The sequence below is a fragment of the Babylonia areolata genome, chromosome 18, assembly GCF_041734735.1.
Source record: "Babylonia areolata isolate BAREFJ2019XMU chromosome 18, ASM4173473v1, whole genome shotgun sequence".
Lineage (NCBI taxonomy): Eukaryota > Metazoa > Mollusca > Gastropoda > Neogastropoda > Buccinidae > Babylonia > Babylonia areolata.
In genome coordinates this window covers 64,169,024-64,195,172 of record NC_134893.1, presented here as the reverse complement: position 1 = coordinate 64,195,172, position 26,149 = coordinate 64,169,024, and the positions used below count along the sequence as shown (strand labels likewise).

The following is a 26,149-nucleotide window of genomic DNA, read 5'->3' as shown; positions in this document are numbered from 1 at the left end:
TTTGTTTCTTTCTTCTTTTCTCTCTCTCTCTCTCTCTCTTCTTCTTCTCAAACAGATCTATTACTTCTCACTTAAATCGTTTGAAAGATGTCTGAATACTATTATTAAAAAAAAGAAAAAAAGGATGGGGCTGGGGTGAGGGAGGATATGAATCTGTAATATCCTCGTTTGAAAGGTGTTTTATTTTTATTATTATTATTATTATTTTTTTTTTTTTTAGAGAGAAAAGTAGGTGGGAAATGGGATGGAAAGTGGTTGTCAGTCTGTGTCATGCGAAGATACATATATACATATATATATATCTGAATCTTTGATCTTCTTTCACTTCAGTGCCCTCTCCTCTCCCCTCCCACAATTATGTGCAATCAAAATTAGGGCCCCACAACAACACACACACACATATATATGCATGATCTACAATTATGGCTCGTGGGCATTCAGTTCAAATCTTTGATGTGAGACGAAAAGGTTGGCTGACAAATGGCTGTCATAAGATGCGCTGCTGTCTTTCATATTCTCTTCGTTTGTTTTTGTTTTTTTTTTCTCCTGGAGGGCGTTCGGTTAAAGCATTCATACATATTTCGATGAAAATGGTGGCGTTTCATCCTTCTTTTTTTTTCTTTCTTTTTCTTTTCATCCTGCCGTCAAAAGTATTATTATCACCGTTATTGCTTATGGCTGAAATCCCCTGGGGAGAGCAGGCCGAATTTCACACTGAGAGACCTGTTGTGGCAAAGAGTGATACAATACAATGCAATGCAATGCAATGCAATCACCTGGGGTGAGCAGCCCGAATTTCACACTGAGAGACCTGTTGTGACAAAGAGTAATACAGTATCAGTATCAGTAGCTCAAGGAGGCGTCACTGCGTTCGGACAAATCAATATACGCTACACCACATCTGCCAAGCAGATGCCTGACCAGCAGCATAACCCAACGCGCTTAGTCAGGCCTTGAGAAAAAAAGGAAAGAAAAAAAGGATGAATAAATAATAGATAAATACATAAAAAAAACTACTACCACTACTAATAATATGTATAAGGCGCAAAAACTTGATGAAGTCAACAATAAGCGTACATAAATAAGTAAATAAATAAATAATAATTATAATATAAAAAAGGTAGTAATAATAATAATAATAAATAAATAAATAAGACAACAATGATGATTAATAAGCAAATAAATGTAAAACATGAAGACACACATACAATGCAATACAATGCAATGCAATGCAATGCAATGCAATGCAATGCAATCCCCTGGGGACACCAGCCCGAATTTCACACTGAGAGACCTGTTGTGACAAAGAGTGATACAATACAATGCAATACAACACAACAGTATTGTATCACTCTTTGTCACAACAGGTCTCTCAGTGTGAAATTCGGGCTGCTCTCTCCCCAGGGAAAGCACATCCCTACAGTGAAGCGCCACCTTCCTTTCTTTTTTTGTTCCTGCCTACAAATGTTTTTTTTGTTTTGTTTTCCCATCAAAGAGGATTTTTCTGAGGAATCTTGCAAGGGACAACCCTCTTGGTGCTGTAGGTACCTTTACACATCCTAAGTGCATGCTACACATGGGACCTCAGTTTATCGTTTCATTTGAATGACTAGTATCCAGATAATGACTAGCATCCAGATAATGACTAGCATCCAGATAATCACAAAAGGTCAAGTGGAGGAGCAGAAAATATTGCCGGTATCCAGATAATGACTAGCATCCAGATAATGACTAGCATCCAGATAATCACAAAAGGTAAAGTGGAGGAGCAGAAAATATTGCCGTGTCCAGATAATGACTAGTATCCAGATAATGACTAGCATCCAGATAATGACTAGCATCCAGATAACCACACAAGGTAAAGTGAAGGAGCAGACAGATAATGACTAGTATCCAGATAATGACTGCATCCAGATAATGACTAGCATCCAGATAACCACACAAGGTAAAGTGGAGGAGCAGACAATATTGCTGGTGTCAAGATAATGACTAGTATCCAGATAATGACTAGCATCCAGATAATGACTAGCATCCAGATAACCACACAAGGTCAAGTGGAGGAGCAGACAATATTGCTGAGTGTGAGATTTGATCCCATGCACTCAGATTCTCACACTTCCGTGGCCAGTGAGTTACCACTAAGCCACCACTCCAGCGTGTGTGTGTGTGTGTTGTGTGTGTGTGTGTGTGTGTGTGTGTGTGTGTGTGTGTGTGTGTGATGTTTGAGTGCGTGTGCGTGCACTGTGTGTGTTTCGTGTTTGACTCTGTGTGTGGATGGCCATGTGTATGCGTGTGTACGTATGTGTATATACACGCGTGGCGACTGTGTACATGCATGTGTGTGCTAGCATATGCGTGCAAACATGCATGCATGTGTGCATGTGTGTGTGTTTCTGTTGTGCATGCTCACATCTAAATACACACATTTTCACATACGCACAATTCTTCACAATATTTTTCTGCTGTATTTTTCAGTCCATTGACTGTCTCATTAACAGTTTAAATAAAATTTAAAAAAAGAAAAAAGTCAGTATGCCCTCTGTTCAATTATTATCATTATTTTCAAAGTTGCCTGGAAAAATAAATTAGGCACAAGTACCATCATATTCATGTCCGTAATTCTTGGACATAGCTCTTCAAAAACTGTTTGATAATACAACAGTATAATGGCATGACATTCAAACAGAATCAAATATAAAGCACTTACTATTCACCCTAACTTATAATGTAGGTAAAAGGGAACAGGAGAGAGAGAGAGAGAGAGAGAGAGAGAGAGAGAGAGAGAGAGAGAGAGAGAGAGATGTCATGTGTGTGTGTGTGTGTGTGTGTGTGTGTGTGTGTGTGTGTGTGTGTGTGTGTGTGTGTGTGTCTGTGTGTGTGTGGACATGTGTGCGCATGCACATATGCTTGATGTGTGTGTATACATGTGTATATACCTTTCAATTTTTTATCTAAAAAAATCAAAGAACCAACCAATTAAAAAAAATCCCAAAACCAAGGCAAATACTCTCACAAAATTATTGTTACAGCTCGGGTAAGATTGTATACCAACAATATAAATTACACCAGATTAAAAAATGACAGATACAAACAAATGGTTGTAAAGTTATAAAGGAAAACCACATCGCTGATGAATATAAAATCATCATAAATCAGCCACAAATAAAACAGATAAACTGCATGAATGAATTTACAATAATCTCACACACGCCCACACACACACACACACACACACACACACACATATATATATATATATATATATATATATATGCACACATATATGTATGTCTGTATGTATATATATAAATTCACAGCTTCCTAGCCATTTTGTTCTGTACAAAATCATTTAGTTATTCAAAAAGAATTTACACCATTAAAAATACATTAATGGGGAGAAAAAGCAGGATCAAATTCTCTGGCCTTCCATGCCCCTGCTCTCTTGGTGACCTTAGCTTCAACCCCCCGCCATTTCATTGCTTGGGGTGAGTCATATCAAGGTCTTCAATGTTGGCATATTCAAGGGGGACTGTCGCTGAAGGGACATAGCGGTGTCTTCACTCTGGGGGGACACTCACGCACTCTGTCTCTGCGACTCACATTACTATCGTCAGTATGGGGATCAGTAGGTGGTGTCCGATGTATATCAAGTCAGAACAGAATCTACTGAACACCATCAAAGTGACTCAGCAGCAGTGCAGGGTCTCCTCTGGTGCGTGGCCTCCTGGTGACCTAATATCGATGGCTCCCTGTGGACTGCTGGTGCTGGGCTGTGATGGATGAACAGGGTGTGGCTGTGTATTGGGGACTTGGAATGAGTGGTTTGGGAGTAATGCTACTGAAATGATGCAGAGGATGGTGCAGCGTAAGAAAAGAAAAGAAAAAAGAAAAAGAAAAAACCAGGACCACAAAGTAAGAGAAACAAGAAAAACACCTATTAACACCTGAAATATTTTAACTGCAAAAGAGGTGACACATTTTTTGTTCAACTGTTTGACGATATGGATACTTATATAGCACCAATCCTCGGTCGATGACCATGCTCAAGGCGCTATACAAAGACATTTGCACAGCAGACTGCCCACCCGGAGTGCTGACTGACAGCTGCCATTGGGCACTCATCATTCGTTTCATGTCACTCAACCACGTTTCAGTCATGCACACTTATAATCATACAGACATGTAACGTTTCCAGCATGCTGTAAAAAAACACGTACCACACATGAACCACCATTTTCAATCACCCACCACAGCTTCAAAACAACACACACAAACAAAAGGAAAAATCATGCTGTCATTCACAGACACACCTTGTTCTTGTTCTTGTTGCTTATAGTCTGGCCAACCGCACAGGGCCATATCAGGGCTGTCAAACCATACAAATGCTCAACCGCATCAACACAAAACTGTCACATTTACAAAAAAAAACACTAATACAAACCACAAAACACAGTTCATGACACAGTATCCCAACCATTTAGCTCCTTATGGCAAATAAGACTAGGCCATGCTGAGGACGCCAGCCTGTCTTCTTAATTTATCATCCCCAAATTACAAAAAATCGTAAAAAAGGAAAAAAAAAACCCAATACTTCAAAGCCAAACAAAAAATACACAAAAAGGCCATATAGGCAAATAACACTGCAGAATGGGCAGCTAGTGCCCATCCCAGTGTTTACATCTCACTACCTAATCACCAGAGCAAAACAGCACAGATAGTACATCACAGACTGTGGAAAAGAGAAAAAAGTGTCAAGGCTTGCTTGAAAAAAGAAAGGGGAATGGACTGGGAAGGCAGAAAAAAGGAGACAACAGTGAAGATAGAAAAAAAAAAGGCAGAAACAAAGAGAGTGACAGAAAAGAGGAAATTTCTAGCACAGAATTTCCAGAAGACGGGGATGCTATCTTTATACTGAAAGGCCCCCGGCATCCCCACGGGAGGGCAGACACACCTGGTGGAAAGTGCAAAGTATGGAATCACATTGGTGTCACCACCTTTCACAAAAAAACAAAGAAGTAAAATACATAATTACTTTTGATCTGAAAAACAAACAAAAATGAAGGCAGGTGTTGTAGACTGAAAACAGCACTCCTTTTAAAACAATTCTAGAACTGACTGAAAACAGCACTCCTTTTAAAACAATTCTAGAATTCACTGCTTGCCATAGATTTACTGAATATAAATCGAAACAGGTCACGTTGCAGATGCTCTGTGATCAGCAAGGACAGTTTCACTTGAAGAGGCTGGACAAAACGCTGTCAACGATCCATACATGGTCATATGCCTATGCAGATACATATGCTCACAAATATCATGGTAATGAAAGAGAGACTCTGTGTGTGTGTGTGTGTGTGTGTGTGTGTGTGCGCGTGTGTGTGTGTGTGAGAGAGACACAGAGAGAGGAAGAGGAGAGAGAGAGTCTGCCACAGAGAGAGAGAGAGAGAGAGAGAGAGAGAGAGAGAGAGAGAGATGTTTTACGGTGAAAGAAGGCAATTTGAAATGATAGATAATATTTCTTCTGTTTCTGTAACTGTCTGTGTATGTAAGCCAGTTTAACTTTTATTTACATGGCACAATTTGAAATGAAAAAAAACAAAACAAAAAACACCATGGCAAGAACTTGATACAATGCAAGTTGTGAACTTTGAAAAAAAAAAAGAAAAGAAAAATGTCCAACTGGACAGTGAAGCCAGTGAATTTGTGTGTGTGTGTGTGTGTGTGTGTGTGTGTGCACATGCATATGTATGCATACTTATGTATGTATGTATGTGTGTGTGCATGTACTGTAATTGTGTGTGTGTGTGTGTGTGTGTGAGAGAGAGAGAGAGAGAGAGAGAGAGAGACAGAGACAGAGACAGAGACAGAGAGAATGGCTGCATGTCTACTTCTAATGTGCCAGCACATATGCCTGTGTGTATTCGAATATGTAAATTTGTAGATTGTATGTGAAAGAGAGCGGTATCCTTTATCCTGACATGATATGCAACATTTTCTCGATAAGCTTAACAGTCAAGAAATCGCACAATATCCATAATCCACATATGATGGCAGATTTCTCTTTTCTGTGAGGCAAAGACTTATGCATATAGTGACTTCCTGCCAGAACACAGTGAAAACAAACAAACAATCAATCAAAACAAAAACAAAAAAACAACAACAGCAGATAAAAATTATCAAGACAGGAAAAAATATATCAACCAGCATCAGGCACTTACGGAAATAGATAACTTTGAGCAATTACATGTATTTCCCCTCACACACTCAGGTTATTAAAAACTTTCCATGGGTGTAAGGATCAAAACAGAGTATTCAATACAATGATACAAAGACAGGAAAAAAAACAATGCAAAAGACATACAAAGCATGCCACATTCATTCAAAATCCTGAAGAAGACAAAGACAAAAAGGTTGTCTCATAATTCACAATATTCCCATGACATTCTTCCATCACGCACGTTTGCATGCAAATTTGGGTAGATCATTATCACATTTTAAACAGCTAGTGAAGAATGCACACATACATGATGAGCAAAAAACAAGTTCTAGAGAGGGTGAGGAGAAAGACGTGAAGGGGGCTGGGTGAACAGAGTAATGGAGAGGCTGGGAATGGATCAATTTTCAGGTTTGTGTGAATGAATACTCAGTCTTCTGCCTATATTGTTTTGATGTAAAGTGCGTACAGTAATACCAATGGAATTATCAATGTGTGAACGGATACTGGAAATTCTGCCATTATTATTTCACTGTGCATTACATAGATCAATGTTTGAATGATTATTTACTGTTAGATCAATGTTTGAATGAATATTTACTGTTCTACCATTGATGTGGAATGTCTGGTGTTCAGAACGATACACTGTTGTAACTTCCCAGCGTATTATATCATACTTTCATCTGTAGACCTTAATTTGTAAAATGTTGGAAAAAAACCCATCATGTTTGTCCAGGCTATGAAATTTGCATGTGAGTTACCTGATATATATCATTCACACCTCTCAAGTTGACAGGGACAGCTTCTGTTCCATTATCTGCTATATTTAACATGTATGCCAGCACCTGCACATGTGAGAGAGTGAGTGAGTGTGTGTGTGTGGGGGGGTGTTGGTGTGTAGGTGTGGGTGAGAGTGGTATGTATGCTTATAAGCGCGTACGTGACACACACTTCCACTCTTCTTCCTGTTTACTTACCATCCACCCACCTAACAGGACCCGACTGAAGCTTCTCATGGCTGAACTCTGATCCGCATCCTGGAGTGTGGTTGAGTCGCAGTTCCTAATACTTATCACCCATGGACAGCAGTGGTTTTGGATTGACCATTGACCTTGTCACTGTCCGTGAAATTGATGGGCCTGCTTGTGCACACTCTGTGCCACATCACCGGCAAACTGACAGCCTCATGGCAGCTACTTCTTGTGGAGTGGTGGTCTGGTGGTAACGCGTCCGCCCAAACGTGAGCAAATCTAGAGGGCAAGGGATCAAACCCTACACTCGCTGGTGTTTTCTTCCCCTACACTAGATCTTGAATGCTGGTCCGGATGCTAGACATTCAGATTGAGATGACGAACTGATGTCCTGCGTGTAGCACGCATTTAGAGCATGGAAAAGAACCCATGGCAACAAAAGGGTTGTCCCTTGCAAAATTCTCTATAGAAAAACACACTCTGATAGGAAAAACTATTATTAAAAAAAGAGTAAAAAAAAAAAAAATAATAACAGTTAAAAAAAAAAAAAAAAAGGGTGGAGGAAACGTCCCATGGCACAATGATGCTGCACAGCATCCCTGGCAGTAAAACTCAGAACAAAACAACGCTTTGTGCTTTAAAGTAACAACACTGAAATGATCTTTTCAAGGATGAGAATAAACTGTAGACTTCCTTGTATCCAACCAGTATCCAGTAAACGCCCACCCCCACCCCCATTTTGGGTTAAAAACTGTGACTCGCGAAAAATACCTTGTAAACTTCCACACCCCATTTTGAAAAAAAACCAAAAAAACATAAAGAAATAAAGAAAGTTATCATGAAGTAATGATAATTCAGCTTGCTGCCTGTAATGGTGCTGCTTTACAAACAGTGCAGAATTAGATATTGTGATGCAGAACAGAGCGTCTGCATGAGACAACGCCTTGCATGAGATGTCAATGGTTCATTGAAAAACCAAGTGAAAGCATGACGCTACCCCAAGACACAATGTCTTGTTTCTGTATCCAGCAGTTTGTTTTCACTCCCATTCCTACTCTCTCTCAGAGAAACGAGCACGTGTGTGTACTGATATCACCAGCAGTAAACACCCAACCTACGCTCTCAATGGACTCCTGCAAAAGGGTCAAGTACCCAGTCAATGCCATCCCCCAACTTTAGGGTGAACTTTCTTTTCAAAGAGGGTGTGCATGTTTTCAAGGCAGTTGACAGTAACATGGCATCTATTTGATTTACGTGTGTATTTTTCTTTGATTTTCTCTGATTGTGTGTGTGAGCAAGCAGCTCGTTAGGGACAACACAGGGAAGCCAGATTCAACGTAACAGGCCAGCATGACAGACATATGGAATGTCAACACAAAGAGAAACCAGATTCAGTCATCAGCAGAGCGTAAGCAGACCATGGACAAAGTATACATGGGAAAGGGAGGCCTGTTGTGTTCAGTTTTTTCGTCCGCATGGACCATGCACAGTATTCTGCTGACATTCTTGCTTCAGTGGAATCATTACAATGATATATGTGTGTGTATATATATATACATACACACACACATACATACATATTTACATACCCATACATCTATCTGTACACACTCAAATATACACACAGTTCAATCAAACTCCCCAAAGTAAATGAAAACTGTACAGGAAGTTCTCTAAAAACTAATACTGGTTATTTGAAGAGCAGGGATTACATCAATTCAAATCGCACTGCTAAAATCCCAAAGAGCTATCAAGTCATGCTGCTAAAAAAACCCAAAGCCTATCATATCTTGCATGCAGAGAAAGTGTCAGCATAAACAAACTCCAAATATATATATTTTTTTTTTATCCCTAACCTGATGATTATTATTCGATTACTGGACATAGCTTAAGGTTTATTTGGCTCACATGTGACTCACTGATGTGACACAATGAGTCAGATACTGATGTCATGAAACTCAGCTCTGGCCCCAAAAGATGGGCAGACTTTGAGAAGATCATTCACAGGGGAACAAAAGACAAGGGAAATAAGTTCCCATTCAGGTAAATGAACAGGACATCGATGACATCACTTGTCTCCCTTCTCACACACTGTCCTGTTGTGTCAGATACCTAAACTGTTCTTTGAATTTTAGTGAATGGTCAGCTTGCATTCAACAAAAATTTGAAATTTGGAAAATATCAAAAATGAGTCCACTTTGAATCTATCACTGTGTTTGAAGCAAGACTATAAAATGCTATCCCAACACACCCACACACACACACACACACAAAATTTGCCAACCTCCTGGTACAAGGCAGTACAAAGTTGCATTACAACGGCATGCATAGAAATATACAGTCATGTCACAACATAATTTACCAATTATGATGAACCAATTTTAAACCAAAGGGGCAATAACAGATAACAGAAACATAATCACAAGATCCACAGCAATCTTGAAAACACCAGCACTGTTGACACAAGGAGAAAGAAGAAATGTCCTACAGTCACCCAAACAAACAAACAAACAAAAAAAAAAGGCAGCAGGCCTCTTCCTTTGCTACATACGAGGACCTGCCTCTGGAATACGAAGCATGCATCCCTGATCTCAGTCTTGTCACAACGTCCGGCCAGCTTCTCCAAATGCTGTCCTGGGGACTGCTGCTGGATCCAACTGTCGGAAGCTGGATGAAAACGAGTCACGTTGTTGTGGGCCTCACACTTTGATCAGCGTTGTGTCCAGCACCATTTCCAGAAACTGAAAAACCACACAAACAGCACCATTTCCAGAAACTGAAAAACCACACAAACAGCACCATTTCCAGAAACTGAAAAACCACACAAACACCATAATTTCCTGAAACTGAAAAAAACCCACACAAACAGCACCATTTCCAGAAACTGAAAAACCACACAAACACCATCATTTCAAAAGAACATTGTTAAAACTTAAAACCTCTACCTCTTCTTTACACCTTTCATTTCCACAAACTTTTGTTTGTTAAAAAGGAAAATATTTTTGTCCATTGCTGAGGAAAAATTGCTAGTTAATGTGTCATTTCATGTGTGTTTGCTGGTGTGTTTTTTTTCTTGACTTTTTATTTTTTGTTTTTTTTACATTGCTCTTTTTGATTGTATGCTGTGTGAAAGTTACATGTATGCACTGTTTCAACACCACCAGTGGTGCACATGAAATAAACTTCCAGCCTTGCCACATACACACAGAGAAATTTTGCAACAAAAACGTGATGCATTAAAACACACAGCAGATGTGCAGTGGTGTATATGGAAAGCAGTGGCTGAAGTACATCCTACAGAACGCATACTTTCAAACCATTCTATCATTTTTCTTTCCTTCCTTTTGATTCATTCATTCATTCCCTGCAACATCCACTACATGTACGTACAAACAGCATACTGACAAACCAAATTCTTTAAGGCAAATACTATCCACAAAAAATATATCACTACTGAAAGAAAATGCAACAGACTAAAAAGCAATACAACAAATATTTCCATCCCACCTACACTCACCCTATTTCATTTCAGCACAAAAAAAATTCTTCTTCATTATCTTCTTTTTAAGTTCAAATTATCATATTTTAAATCCACTGATGGAAATTCATTAAGCAGTTTAATGATGGTTGCAATAAGCAAACTGTCACCAAGTCTTCAGATTTTTTATTTATTCACTTTAGTTCATCTTTGTATTGTTTAACTGAAATCTCTCTCTCTCTCTCTCTCTATCTATCTATCTATCTATCTAAATGCAATATATAACTATAAATTGACAATACAGCTAGAAAAAGAAAGAATGAAATGGCAGTCTCTGAGCTTGTAATTTGCCCTGGAGACAATGAGGGATAAAAAAAAAAAAAAAAAAACACCTAGTAACAAACATTTCAGGCTATATCTAAATATACAACAGCCAAAATACAAACAAATAAAAAGCCACTTGAATACTGAAACAAAGACCTCATACTTTCATGGTCATTCTAAACTTAACCAAAACTTGAATTGCTTGATGGTTGGTGTTGAAATGGCCCCTTTATGTCGCTTGATCTTTTGCATGACAAGTGATAGGTGTCGTTTCTAATTCTATAAGTCTACATGACAAGGGATAGGTGTCGTTTCTAATTCTATAAGTTTGCATGACAAGTGATAGGTGTCATTTCTAATTCTATAAGTTTGCATGACAAGTGATAGGTGTCGTTTCTAATTCTATAAGTTTGCATGACAAGTGATAGGTGTCGTTTCTAATTCTATAAGTTTGCATGACAAGTGATAGGTGTCGTTTCTAATTCTATAAGTTTGCATGACAAGTGATAGGTGTCGTTTCTAATTATATAAGTTAGCATGACAAGTGATAGGTGTCGTTTCTAATTCTTTAAGTTTGCATGACAAGTGATAGGTGTCGTTTCTAATTCTATAAGTTAGCATGACAAGTGATAGGTGTCGTTTCTAATTCTATAAGTTTACATGACAAGCGATAGGTGTCATTTCTAATTCTATAAGTTTGCATGACAAGTGATAGGTGTCGTTTCTAATTCTATAAGTTTGCATGACAAGTGATAGGTGTCGTTTCTAATTCTTTAAGTTTGCATGACAAGTGATAGGTGTCGTTTCTAATTCTATAAGTTTGCATGACAAGTGACAGGTGTTGTTTCTAATTCTATAAGTTTGCATGACAAGTGATAGGTGTCGTTTCTAATTCTTCAAGTTTGCATGACAAGTGATAGGTGTCGTTTCTAATTCTTTAAGTTTGCATGACAAGTGATAGGTGTCGTTTCTAATTCTTCAAGTTTGCATGACAAGTGATAGGTGTCGTTTCTAATTCTGTAAGTTAGCATGACAAGTGATAGGTGTCGTTTCTAATTCTATAAGTTTGCATGACAAGTGATAGGTGTCGTTTCTAATTCTTCAAGTTTGCATGACAAGTGATAGGTGTCGTTTCTAATTCTGTAAGTTAGCATGACAAGTGACAGGTGTTGTTTCTAATTCTATAAGTTTGCATGACAAGTGACAGGTGTCGTTTCTAATTCTGTAAGTTAGCATGACAAGTGATAGGTGTCGTTTCTAATTCTATAAGTTTGCATGACAAGTGATAGGTGTCGTTTCTAATTCTGTAAGTTTGCATGACAAGTGATAGGTGTCGTTTCTAATTCTGTAAGTTTGCATGACAAGTGATAGGTGTCGTTTCTAATTCTGTAAGTTAGCATGACAAGTGATAGGTGTCGTTTCTAATTCTGTAAGTTAGCATGACAAGTGATAGGTGTCGTTTCTAATTCTATAAGTTTGCATGACAAGTGATAGGTGTCGTTTCTAATTCTTTAAGTTTGCATGACAAGTGATAGGTGTCGTTTCTAATTCTGTAAGTTAGCATGACAAGTGATAGGTGTCGTTTCTAATTCTGTAAGTTAGCATGACAAGTGATAGGTGTCGTTTCTAATTCTATAAGTTTGCATGACAAGTGACAGGTGTCGTTTCTAATTCTTTAAGTTTGCATGACAAGCGATAGGCGTTGTTTCTAATTCTTTAAGTCTGCATGACAAGTGATAGGTGTCGTTTCTAATTCTTTAAGTTTGCATGACAAGCGATAGGTGTCGTTTCTAATTCTTTAAGTTTGCATGACAAGTGATAGGTGTCGTTTCTAATTCTATAAGTTTGCATGACAAGTGATAGGTGTCGTTTCTAATTCTTTAAGTTTGCATGCTTCTTGCTGTCGACAAGATGTTACTAATTTCATTTCTGAAGGTTCCTACTGTGTTACATTTCATGCAATACATTATTTCCCTTTTCTGCCACAGTATCATAACGTTCTCTCCCATTGATCCAATGTGGCTAAACCTTGATACGTGGTCAACATGCGCTGATCAAAGAAAAACTATCTACTCAGTGAGAATGCAAGTTATACACATAAAAAGCAGTCATGGGAATGTCAGTGTCAAACGAACAAAAACTTCTTGGGTAAGTATGTGATTCAAACTACTACCACAGAGAGGTCAAACATTCCACAACCTAATGCACATGAAGCCCGAGACATGCACTCCACAACAAATAAATCCACAAACATTTGCCCCTAAATGGGCACACAACTTCAAGCCAATGCTCTTTGGCACTTCTCAGTGAAGATGCTGTCCCTGCATGTTATTCAACAACAACAAAAAAAGAAGATTTTTTTTAAAGCCAACAACACTGCATACAGAGTTCCAACTGAAAACACACCACCAGTTAAAGCCCATGTTATTATCAGAAAGGTGACAGGTATATAATCCATTCTCACACTAGCAATGCCACAAGACGCAGGCTACATCATGCTGTGAATAGGGAGGACCTTTATGTTTTCATGTCTGGTGGTAACCAGTTGAAAAAAGAAAAGAAAACAAGGAAAACAAGAGAGGCAAGGCCTTCAAGACTCACTTGTGATAAATTAAGTCCCCTAGCATTAATTACAGAGTAATTTCCCTTTTTTACTATCTGCACCAAAACGTTTAGCAAATAAATTAAAATTCCATGCTTAGCAAAAGAAGTTCCTGTTTGAACAAAAAATGATAATAATGACTCCTCTTGTTGTTGTGTCAGAATAAGAGGTCTAAGTGCCAAGTTTAGAGAATACAAAAAATATAAATATAACAGTAAATGCAGTTTGCATATAATTAGGCTTCTTTTTTTAAAAATTTTTTGTGTCCATCCCAGAGGTGCATTATTGTTTTAAACAAGATGACTGGAAAGAACTGAATTTTTCCTATTTTTATGCCAAATTTGGTGTCAACTGACAAAGTATTTGCAGAGAAAATGTCAATGTTAAAGTTTACCATGGACACACAGACACACGGACACACACACACACACACACACAGACAACCGAACACCGGGCTAAAACATGGACTCACTTTGTTTACACAAGTGAGTCAAAAAAGGATAAAACAGGGTATCGAATCCTGACCACTGCATCAGAACAACTACTTATCGATTTTACCTCAGTGCCTCTGAACAATAATTAAAAGCAGGAAATCTCTTTTTTATTATTATTTTAAAAGAAAACCAAGAAAAATATTTGGTCTTTTTTTCAAATTATGTGTGTTGAGTACATAAAATACAAAACAAAGGAACAAAAAAACCAACATGAAGAAAAGCAAAAAAACAAACAAACAAAAAACGAACCAGAAAATGTTATTCTATCACAGCTTTCATGCACCTGTTAACAATATCAATATTGTATATTCATATTGCACTTTCCCTGTGGCTCTGAGTTAGCTTCAAGTACTCTTGCTAAGTTGTTGATGAACATTCTACGCTCACTCCATGCAAGCTTGCAACCAACATTCTGCTGACAGTCCTACAGAAACACAGGACCAACAACCATGCCAACAGCAATACCAGTACCAAAAGATGGCCGAGTGGTAACACGTCTGCCTGGGAAGCAAGAGACTCTGACAGCACGGGATCGAATCTCACACATGCCATAATTTTCTTCCCCTCCACTAGAGCTCAATATATTGAGTGGTGGTCTAGGGGGCAGTCATTCGGATGAGATGATAAATGAGGTCCAGTGTGCAGCATGCACTTAGTGCTCGTAAAAGAACCCACGGCAACAAAAGGGTTCTCTCTGGCAAAATTCTGCAGAAAAATCCACTCTGACACTAAAACAAATACACATGCAGACAGAAAAAAGAAGAAAAAAAAAGGGGGTGAGGGGGAGTGGGGGGGTGGGTGTGGGGGGCAGTGACGCTGTACTATGGTGACACACACTCTACCTGGAGAGAGAGCAGCCTCAATTTCACATACTGAAACCTCTCGTGACAAAAACATAATATGACACAAAATGATACAAAATAATACAACACAGTGCAGCACAATACAGTACAGTACAATACAGTATAATACAAGACAACAAAAAATATATGATACTAAATAATACAATTACAATACAATACAGTACAATACAGTACATTACAATACAATACAGTACATTACAATACAGTATAATACAATAGAATACGGTACAGTACAATACAGTATAATACAAAACAATACACCACACCACAATAAAGTACAGTACAGTACAGTACAATACAATACAATACAGTACAATAAAATGCAGTACAGTATAATATAATACAATACATTACAGTACATTACAGTACAGTACAGCACAGTACAGTACCGTACAAAACAATACAGTACAATACAATACAGTACAATACACTACAATACAACACAGTACAGTACAGTACAGTACAGTACAGTACAAAACAATACAGTACAATACAATTCATTATAGAAAACCAACTGCTCCTTATGCCAGGACAAGACAACAGGGCAGACAGCAGACACCATCAAGGCACAACAACACTACGTGGCATGCATCATCAGTCTGGCAGGACAAAACTGTGCCAACAAACTCCCAACTAACTTACTGATGTTACCTGCGACCCGTTTCTCAGCACCTGGACAGTGCTGTGTCCAGAACCATTTCTAGATACTACGAAGAGGAACCATGGAAAAACAAAAGGGGAAAAAAAAAAAAGATCATTCCCACGTTCGAAAATGATAACAATATTTGAAAAACATCACCACAAAATTGCACAGCTACACTTCCCCTCTACACACACACACACACACACACACACATATATATGTATATATATATATATATATGAATTCCAACATATATTCATTTTCACATACACCAAGTTCAGACAATTATCCAAATCCTCAAAGTAAACATGAAGCATTTTCTAAAAAAAAAACAAGAACCAAAATAAATATGACAGGGTCTGCTATCATGAATGATTTAGAGCTGCAAGTTTATGGCAGCCGCACTGTAGCTGATGTTTCAGGATAAATTAGGACTGCTCTGAATCTATCTACGTATCTGTGCATGTGCAGAAGAAATAGACCAACAGTGAGAAAGAACTGGGTGAAAAAGAGATAGCCAATGTGTGAGAAAGAGAGAGAGAGAGAAGGAAAGAGAGGAAGAAAGACTGAGAGAAAGGATGTCTCTTTTAATGTGATTGTGTGTGAGAAAGAGAGGGGCGGGGGGAGAGGGAGGGAGAGGAGAGAGAAAGAGAGTGGAAGAAAGAGGATGTGTTTTTAAAGTGATTGGACTGTATGTGAGAAAGCGGTTGAGAGAGAGGGAAGGAAGGAGGAAAAAAGAGAGACAGCTAACGACAGAGGGTGTGTTTTTGAAGTGACCGTATGAGAAAGGGGTTGAAAGTGTCAGGCAGGGACGGGAGGACTGGAGAGAGAGAGAGAGAGACCATGAAAAAGAGAGGATGTGTTTTTAAAGTAATTGTATGTAAGAAAGTACTAGATGTTAGATAGAAAGAGGGAAGGCTAGAGAGAGACAGAGCGAGAGAGAAAGCAAAAACAGAGAAGTTTTCTTTGTAAGTGATTGCACGTTTGAAAGCAGGAGACAGAAAGAGAGAGAGTATGGGAAAGAAAAGGGAAAGACAGTGAAAGAGAGGGGATGTCTTTCCATTATGTGAAAAAGCAGTAGAGAGAGAGAGGGGCGGAGGGAGACAGAGACAGAGGGGGAAAAGAGAAGACTGTTAGCGAAAGACAGGATATCTTTTTTTCTTTTTCTTTTTTTTGAAGTGATTGACTGCAAGTGCACATTTGCAAACTGCACAAAGATAAGAAGGAAAAAAAAGACACAATTACAAAGAGATTTCATTGTATGAATATTCAAAGACACTGGAAATTGTGATGGTGTGGCTGTTCATTCACTCAACCTTACACACCACTGCCTATTACCAAAGACCGAAACCACTCGTTGAAAGCAACAAGGCAACAAGCTCACAAAGCAAAAATTAAATAAAACTAAAAAATGAAAGCAAGGGGGATGGAGGGAGGGAGCTATGGACTTCAGATAATGAATATTTATATATTTACTTGAAACAAAATATCAAAAAATATATCAAGCTTAATAATGTATATAAAAAAAAGAGGTGAACACAAATATCTCTGCTCATGTCAAATATAAATCGCAAGATAACCACTGAAATAAAGCGTAGCATTTCTCACTCCCCCACCTCTCTCTTTCTCACACACACACACACACACACTCACACAACACAAACATATACACTCACACAACACAAACACATACACTCACACACACACACACATACACACACACACAAGAACCCAAACATCACTGACAGCTTGCTCCCACTCACCTCCTCATAGTTGATGCGGATCATGCCGCACTGCTGCGTGTCCTTGTTGCGGAACTTGTCTGTGATGCTCTTCAGCATCACACAGGCCTGGATGAAGTCGTCAAAGTTGATGCTGCCCCGCCCACCACGGTCAAACACCTGCACCACAAGCTGGGAAAACTGATGTGACCTGCAGAGACACAGAACACAGCGGAAACGTGAAATTCCATAGACCTGAAAAGCCAGTGGTAAAATTCACAAAGGTAAAAAATTCCATAGACTTGAAAAACCATGGTGAAATTCACAAAGGTGAAATTCCATAGACTTGAAAAACCAATGGTGAAATTCGCAAAGGTAAAATTCCATAGACTTGAAAAACCATGGTGAAATTCACAAAGGTGAAATTCCATAGACTTGAAAAACCAATGGTGAAATTCGCAAAGGTAAAATTCAACAGACATTAAAAGCCGATGGTGAAATTCGCAAAGGTGAAACTCTATAGAATTGAAAAACCAATGGTGAAATTCACAAAGGTAAAATTCTATAGAATTGAAAAACCAATGGTGAAATTGGCAAAGGTAAAATTCCATAGACCTGAAAAACCAATGGTGAAATTCACAAAGGTAAAATTCCATAGACCTGAAAAACCAATGGTGAAATTCACAAAGGTAAAATTCCATAGACCTGAAAAACCAATGGTGAAATTCACAAAGGTAAAATTCTATAGAATTGAAAAACCAATGGTGAAATTGGCAAAGGTAAAATTCCATAGACTTGAAAAACCAATGGTGAAATTCACAAAGGTGAAATTCTGTTGACTTGAAAAACCATGGTGAAATTTGCAAAGGTAAAATTCCATAGACTTGAAAAGCCAATGGTGAAATTCACAAAGGTGAAATTCCATAGACTTGAAAAACCAATGGTGAAATTCGCAAAGGTAAAATTCAACAGACATTAAAAGCCGATGGTGAAATTCGCAAAGGTGAAACTCTATAGACCTAAAAAAAACGATGGCAAATTTCGCTTGCAAACTTTGAACTGAAAGAAAAAAATCTTGTATCAACCTTTCTGTCATTACGTCAACTCAGTAGACCATGAACATTGCTGTGAAACATTTCTTTCACATAAGGGGGCAAAACTTTTCACTGTTTGCAAATGTTACCACTCTGTGTGCAGATCCCTTCTCAGCCAAGGCAGTGTGTGATGAGACCCCCCTCCACCAGGTCAGATACTTATCAAATTGCTCCCTTGTTAGCCACATCTATTTCTTGAAGAAATCTTCTTTGACCCACTTGGGACCACAAGCTTTTTCCTTTGCTTTTCCCCACAGATGGCCCATTTGTAAGGGTTTGGAAAAAATTTACAAAAAATACAAAATACAGAGTAAGAAAATGAAACTTTCAGAACTGGTTTATTACGTGTTGGGCTATTTCGTATAAAAAAAATTCAAATTTCTCATCTTATTTTTACAGTTTTGCCATTATGTAGAAAATAATGCCAATTTTTCAACCCGAATCACCATACCCATGCTCGCTTTCTGCACAAAAGGAAATTTTCTTCCGAAATTACGTTTACTTACCGTGACACACTAGTGCAGACTCCTGCAGGGATCTGACATTCCTGTCCTGTGCAAACTACTACCCGCCTATGCGGAGAAAACGAAAGTAGCTACGGCCAATAATGCCCCGAATTAGTAGGTTACTTTCTGCACTAAATTCACTTTCTTCTTCGTCATCATCCACCTCTTCAATGTCCGACCCTTCAGTTTGTAGCATTTCAAGTACTTCAGCAACACTAAAACATTGCTATCACTGCCTTGTTCACTCAACATTTTGAGAAGAATGCGCTTTGCTAACAGGCTGGCACACGAGCAGATGACCAGTCAGTGATTTTGTCAGCGTGTGTGCGAGACAGGCCACACATGACAGGCTGGCCAATCGTACCATTCTGTTGTGGAGTGACTCAGAATTGCGCACTCTGCTTGGCTAATCACAAAATCACATGTACAGTGCGTGATAGATTTTTATTTTTGTAAAATGCTATTCCATTCTGTCGTCCAAAACCGAACACAGTTTATGTAGGAATGCTCACACATTCCATCGTCCCGACAGAGTTAAAACCAAGATGCAAGATCAGGTTGTTTTAAGAACCCTGCTGCTGCCTGAGCTTCAAAATGTTCTTCACCCCAAATTGATGCTTCGATTTTGCTTCACATTTCTTCTTCCATAGCAGCAGGACAACATTCAAAATTCTCTCATTTTCGACACAGTTGCTTGCTTTGATTGTACTGGTGCCATTGTTTCAATAATAAATAAAAAAAAAAAATTATAATAAAAAGTGTCTGTGGATGGATGGCTCTTTTTTGTCGCATACAAATTTCAAGGTCTATAGAATTTCACTTGAACAGTGTGACAGACACACACACATATATAAAAATCATAGATATAAAAATTTCTTGGTTCACACAAATGTGCAGAAAAATCTTTCTTGGTCAAACATGAACAGCGAAATGATTTTTCTTCTGTCTTTAACTGTCCTGAATCATAACATAAAACAATTACCAATATCAAATAGAAAAAAAACAAACAAACCATTGATTCTTTAACTTCTTTTTCTTTTTTCCAAGTGTTGTCTTGGATAGATCACTACTTCTGTTTTCTGCCAGTGTTGTCTTCAATGGACTTGAACTGGGAAGCCTTAAATTATTCCTTGTGCAGCTGGAAATAGTTATTTTTTGTTGTTGTGTTTTTTTGTTGTAATTTTATGACTTTGATATATGCTGCATCTCTCTGTACAGTGGAAAGACATAACATTAAAGACCATGCATATACATACATGCACACACACACACACACACAGATATATTAAGTGACACACAGCAATAATGCTGGGAAAACAAGTTTCGCTAACAATACTTCAGAAATGTAGCCACTAATACAAATGCTTACATACAGTAATCTCAAGGATATGCCAAAAATCATACTCACAGGTTATACCCAAAGGTTCGGAAAGCGCTGCTGAGTTCATTGGCATCGATGTTTCCAGAACGGTCAGTATCAAAGCTGCAAATAAGAACCAATAAGTTAAAATCAATATAGTCAAAACACTGAGAAACAATTAACATGTTACAACATGATAGTTAATGAAAGGACATGCAAGTAAAGAGCTGAACAGCCCTTCCATCATTAAAAATGGCTCTCTGTGCATATGTATACATGATACACTACGACCAAATTTGTTAGGTGTTGGACTTCTGATCCAGTGATCAGAATCTAAGGCCCCATTTTGGTATGGTGTCTGGTCCTTGGGAAGGGCATTTTACTCTAAATTTCCTCATTCCACCTAGGTGTAATCGGAGAAGTTTAAAGTGGTGGAAGACGACGACTGGGCCCCAACTTGACACAGGGAACATGAATTCTCTGACCCTTTGGGCGGAAAAGATGTTGGACCTGTACCTTTTATGTACATACATATAACTAAAGTCTTCTCTCACAAACAAATGGTCTGATGACTCAGTCATACACACCTGTCAAAACAATTCTTCCAGTCTTGAATGTATTTCCAAAGTGCTGCAAATTCATGAACATCAATTGTGCCATTTCTGTAACAGAAAAAGATAAGAATCAACCGTCACTGCCAGCACAAGCAGCAAATCATACACACAAAAACACTGGATGCTGACTTCATTTGCAACAATATCCAATGTTCAATAAAACAATGTCTATTTCAATTTTCATGAAAACGCACAAAAAAGCTAATATATAGAGACCATAGAGATCATAAAGGAAAAAAAACGAAGACAGAGACTGAGATTCTGTGCAAAAGTATGAACACATTATAATAAATTGTGAAAAAAAAACAACTAAAAAACCAAAGCATAATTATATTTAAAACAACACACTTAAGAGTTACACTGGCGTTGTTTTAAAACACACAATATTTTTTTAATGTAAAAAACAGGGCATATGAAAAAAAATTACTGACAAAATTTGTTTCAGGAGTTTTCAATTCCACATAAACCTTCAGTTCAGCTGTCAGATTAGTTTATTTCTTTCATGTGGCCTCTCTTTTCTTGTCTACAATCACCAGTATGCTTCTTCTTCTTCTTCTGCATTCGTGGGCTGCAACTCCCACGTTCACTCGCATGTACACGAGTGGGCTTTTATGTGCATGACCGTTTTTACCCCGCCATGTAAGCAGTCATACTCCGCTTTCGGGGGTGTGCATGCTGGGTATGTTCTTGCTTCCATAACCCACCGAACGCTGACATGGATTACAGGATCTTTAACGTGCGTATTTGATCTTCTGCATGCGTTTACACATGAAGGGGGTTCAGGCACTAGCAGGTCTGCACATATGTTGACCTGGGAGATCGTAAAAATCTCCACCCTTTACCCACCAGGCGCCGTCACCGTGATTCGAACCCAGGTCCCTCAGATTGAAAGTCCAACGCTTTAACCACTCGGCTATTGCGCCCGTCGACAAGTATGCATGACTGTTATTATCATTGATACTTACATGCCACCTGTATTTTGTCAGAGACCAAACTCTCAGCGCTTCACGAATACAAAGTCGTTTGCATGACAGGCTGCATACCTGGGTATAACTGACTGACAGCTGCCGTTAGGAACTCATCATTCGTTTCCTGTGTCATTCAGTCAGGCTTCAATCACATGCACACATACACTAGTATACCGGAGTGGATCTTTCTGTGGAATTCTGCCAGGGACAACCCTTTGTTGCCATGGGTTCTTTACCATACGCTGCGTGCATACGATTACTGCACACAGGACCTTACTTTATCATCTCATCTGAATGACTTTGTGATGGGACATTAAACTAAAGTCCTCATGTCCTACACCTCCTCTCTGTGTCCTACGTACCGATCCCTGTCAAACATGCCAATCATCAGCCGACAGGTTTCAGGGTTGAAGGGAGACCAGTTTCCGTTCATCAAAGCTTGCTGCAGTTCTGAGGCAGATATTGACCCTGACCGGTCCTGATCCACTGCCTGAGAAAGAAAGAAAGAACAGATTATTTCCCCTTTCATTCTTCTTTTCTTTCTCTAAAAATGCAGCTTCGTTCATTTATACATAAAATCTTAATAAAGGTATGAAAAAATGTCTGCATATGTATGTGAATTTGAACTGGACAAAACAGCAATGACACACACAAAACAAAAACAAAAAAATACTACAAAAATAACAACAAAAACAACAGCAACACAAAATGCAGCAGAGCAAAACAAGAGGCAGCATATTCATGTCACGGATCTGTAACTAATGTAAGAAGAGGACATGAAGAAGGGACAGATTATTTCATCATCCCATGACGTGTGGCAAATATTCCTTAAAAATCACCCCAGCAGCCACCTTAAATTCTACCAAGTATGGTAACAAATAAATTATTTTCAGATCTGGGAGAAAGTGTTGTGGAATGATTATCCTTTATTCTTCATTTCAATCAAAGACTGACATTATGTAAAACAATTTTTTCTCATGAATATCTTTGGGATGACTTTCTTTTCCATTACTGTACCATGTTTTTCCTTGTTGATGCAAAAATGTTTCAAATGAGAGGACAACATTGTAAATTGTAGATCAGTAAAAAAAAAATTAGCCCCCCCCCCTTTTTTTTTCACAGACTGTAGACAGGCTAACAAAAATGGGGAAAGGTGGCCATGCAGAACATCAACAAAACCTACTGTAAACACTTTCCTTTTGAAAATGTTTATTTGGTTCAGAAATAGGATCAGCAGAGATATGAGAACAAGTTATGCACTAATTTTTAATGCATTCCTGATAGAGAGACACACACTGACAAAATGTAGACATCATCTACCAGTCTAAATCAAATTCCACTGATTCATCAGACGATTAATCAATCAACAAATCAATCAATCAGCTGAAACATTTGTTGCCTGATTGGTACAATGACTGACTGGTTGGCTGACTGGTGGATTCATGAATTAACTGAATAATTACAAAGCTGCATCAGCACCTTTCTTCAACTTTTGCCGACAAGGTGCGCAAATACAACATAAACCTTATGTATCATAATATATATAGGCAATTGCAATGTGCACAGTGCATTTCTCAAAGAAAATTCAGGCTCAATGCGCTGACAATCACCAATTCACGCATAGTCACGCCTGAAAATGACAAACCACACTGAACCATATATAAACACATGCACCTATAGGCAGAAAACAATTTGAATACAAGTTAACCCTCACTCTCACACGAAAAAACAAACCAACAAACAAACAAAAGTGAACTGTCATTGTCACCTGAAACCAGCCCCACAGGTCTGGGCTAACCCCCGGTGGGGGAGGGGGAGGACCATAGCCTCCATAGCCCCCAAGGGCCGGGGGGGCACCGCCCCCGTAGCCAGGAGGTCCAGGGGGTGGGGCGCCGTATGGAGGAGGGGCAGGCCCCCTGGCCTGATACCCAGGAGGCCCTCCGTACTGGCCTGGGGGTCTCTGCTGCTGTCCGTACTGGGGCTGTCCGTACTGGGGCTGTCCATACTGGGGCTGTCCGTACTGGGGCTGCCCATACTGGGGCTGTCCATACTGCTGTGGCTGACCATACCCACCCTGTGATTGGATCAGAATCAGAACCAGAATCAGAATACCTTTATCATCTCAGTCAGAGAAACTAAATGTGGTGAAGTCTTGTACTATGGTCCCTTTGATTTGCTGCTGGGTGTGACCATACCCACCCTGTGTCTGGACCAGAATCAAAATCAGACTAACTTCATTATCTCAGTAAGAGGAATTAAGTGTGGTCAAGTTTGTGATACATACAGATTACAAGCAGAACAGTAAAATTTATATGCCATCATCAAATTCAAGTTTTCATATTCTGTATACATCCTAAATATCTCTGAAAAAACAACAACAAACTTTCAAAAGCTGAAAAAGGTCATCAAAAAGTGCAGTATCATCATGTAAAATGCATAACTCTGTGTGTGTGTGTGTGTGTGTGTGTGTGTGTGTGAGAGAGAGAGAGAGAGAGAGAGAGAGAGAGAGAGAACGAAAGAATGTGTAGGCGTGTATTCATGTATTTGTCTATCCAAGGCATACCAAACAACTGCAAGGTTTCATGATCCCCCATCCTACCACTCAATCATGCATATGACCAGTGAGAGCCAAATCACTGATCAGAAGTATTCAGCAGACTCCTCCGTCTCTTTCTTTCTGAAATTAGACACATATATCATATCATATCATATCAAGTATCACAGCTTTCTGGCTTTATAAGCCTTTAACCTGATCACTAGGACTTTATTCTCTTTTCTTTTTTAACTAAAAAATAAAATAAAATTAAAAAAGTGCGCAGCTGCCACCTGAATTAATAGTTATCAATCTGTCAACAGGGAAAACTGGCAATACTTCACAGCTTAAATTGGGCAAAAGAAACAGAAGCAGCTATGTTAGCGGATGTCCGTACTGAGTTATAACACTAACACCAGAAACTGAAACAGCACATAGTCCACACAGCCAAACTGAAAACAGAGAAAATGCTCAAAATATAAAATAACAGAACTTGAGGTCGTCTACTTACGTAGGGTTGCTGACCTCCCCACGACATCTTTATGTTTTACAAATGCTGTCAAATACTGAAAGCGCTGAACAAGACACCTAATCAAGTGACTATCAAATGTCGTTTCAAAAGCTGATGATGATACACTTTCTATTCTTGGCTGCCTTTCCGCGTAGATCAAGGGAAGCTACACGTAATATAAAAGGGACGTTACTCTTTGCACAAAACACTGTAGTCACATGAAACCGAATCATCATCATTATCATCATCATCATCATCATCATCTTCTTCTTCTTCTTCTTCGTTTTCTTCTTCTTCTAATGCTGGACTAGGTAAAATCTTAATGAGACGAGTTCTTAACAGGAAGTTGTGGGAGTTGAAGTTTACACATGAACATTATGAGACCAACTAGCATGTTGACTGAGACTTAACGTTTAACAAAAATGGTATCGAAAGCTCCAGCTGAAACATATCTTAATACGGATGGACACTCACCGAGGAAGAACTTATGATTGTGGTGATATAACAGAAAGACTGCGCATTGAAAGCTGGCTTTGTGGACACACGGCGAATTACTACTTGCAAATACTATACAGTACCGTGACCCTCGGCCGGGAGACTGGAGCAGCTTACTGGTGGGTTTTTGTTGTTGTTTTTCCCAAAAAAAATCACGCTGTGCTCTCTTCCTCTTGTTTCTTTTTAATTTGAAAATTCTCCATCAAGGGATATCAACTGAAAAAAATCAAAGTGTAAATCAGTTCAGTCACTGATGGACCGTATGTCAGTCAGTCAGTGGTGCTTGCACTGCCGCCAACTTGATGACTATGTATGTGCGTGAGAGAGAGAGAGAGAGAGTCAGTGTTTGTGTTTGCGCACCGTGACTTGCACGTGTGCGCACGGCACCGGCCGCACACGGCAGCAACTGACTGAGTCAGCGGTATATACAAATTATACAGGGCGGACTGCGGGAAATAGGCGCCGGATTCGAGATCACGGCGATCAGTCGACTGACGAATTAGGATTATATCTGCGAATCGTGAATTTGCGAGACGGAAATATGCGAATCAGCCGGATGACGCCCCTCCCACGCCCCTCCCACGCCACTGAACAGCCATGAAAAAAATCGCCGTTACAGTCTGTAAGGAAACACAAACATCATAGTCTTACACACTGGGCCCGGGCACCACATAGTGGGGCCTCAAGTTGACTGCGGACTCAATGCCCGACGCTACAACACAGAGACGTCGCAAGTGCTGGTCTTTCACACACAGATAATT

The 26,149-nt window shown here is 39.0% G+C and overlaps 1 protein-coding gene across 2 annotated transcripts; it reads right to left on the bottom strand.

The window, feature by feature from the left end:
• Nucleotides 1-2,442: 2,442 nt before the first annotated feature.
• On the bottom strand, nt 2,443-25,039 carry LOC143293004 (programmed cell death protein 6-like). Of its 2 annotated transcripts, none has more exons than XM_076603782.1 (7): nt 24,894-25,039; nt 23,618-23,923; nt 22,212-22,339; nt 20,855-20,929; nt 20,316-20,390; nt 17,350-17,518; nt 2,443-9,923 (listed from the first exon to the last, which is right to left on the bottom strand). In XM_076603782.1, exons 1-7 carry the CDS (start codon nt 24,918-24,920, stop codon nt 9,882-9,884), a joined length of 822 nt encoding a protein of 273 aa, XP_076459897.1. In that variant the 5' UTR covers nt 24,921-25,039; the 3' UTR covers nt 2,443-9,881. The 2 variants fall into 2 exon arrangements, with proteins under 2 accessions (XP_076459897.1, XP_076459898.1); XM_076603783.1 differs by lacking the exon at nt 2,443-9,923 and adding an exon at nt 15,586-15,650.
• Between the last annotated feature and the right edge of the window lie 1,110 nt (nt 25,040-26,149).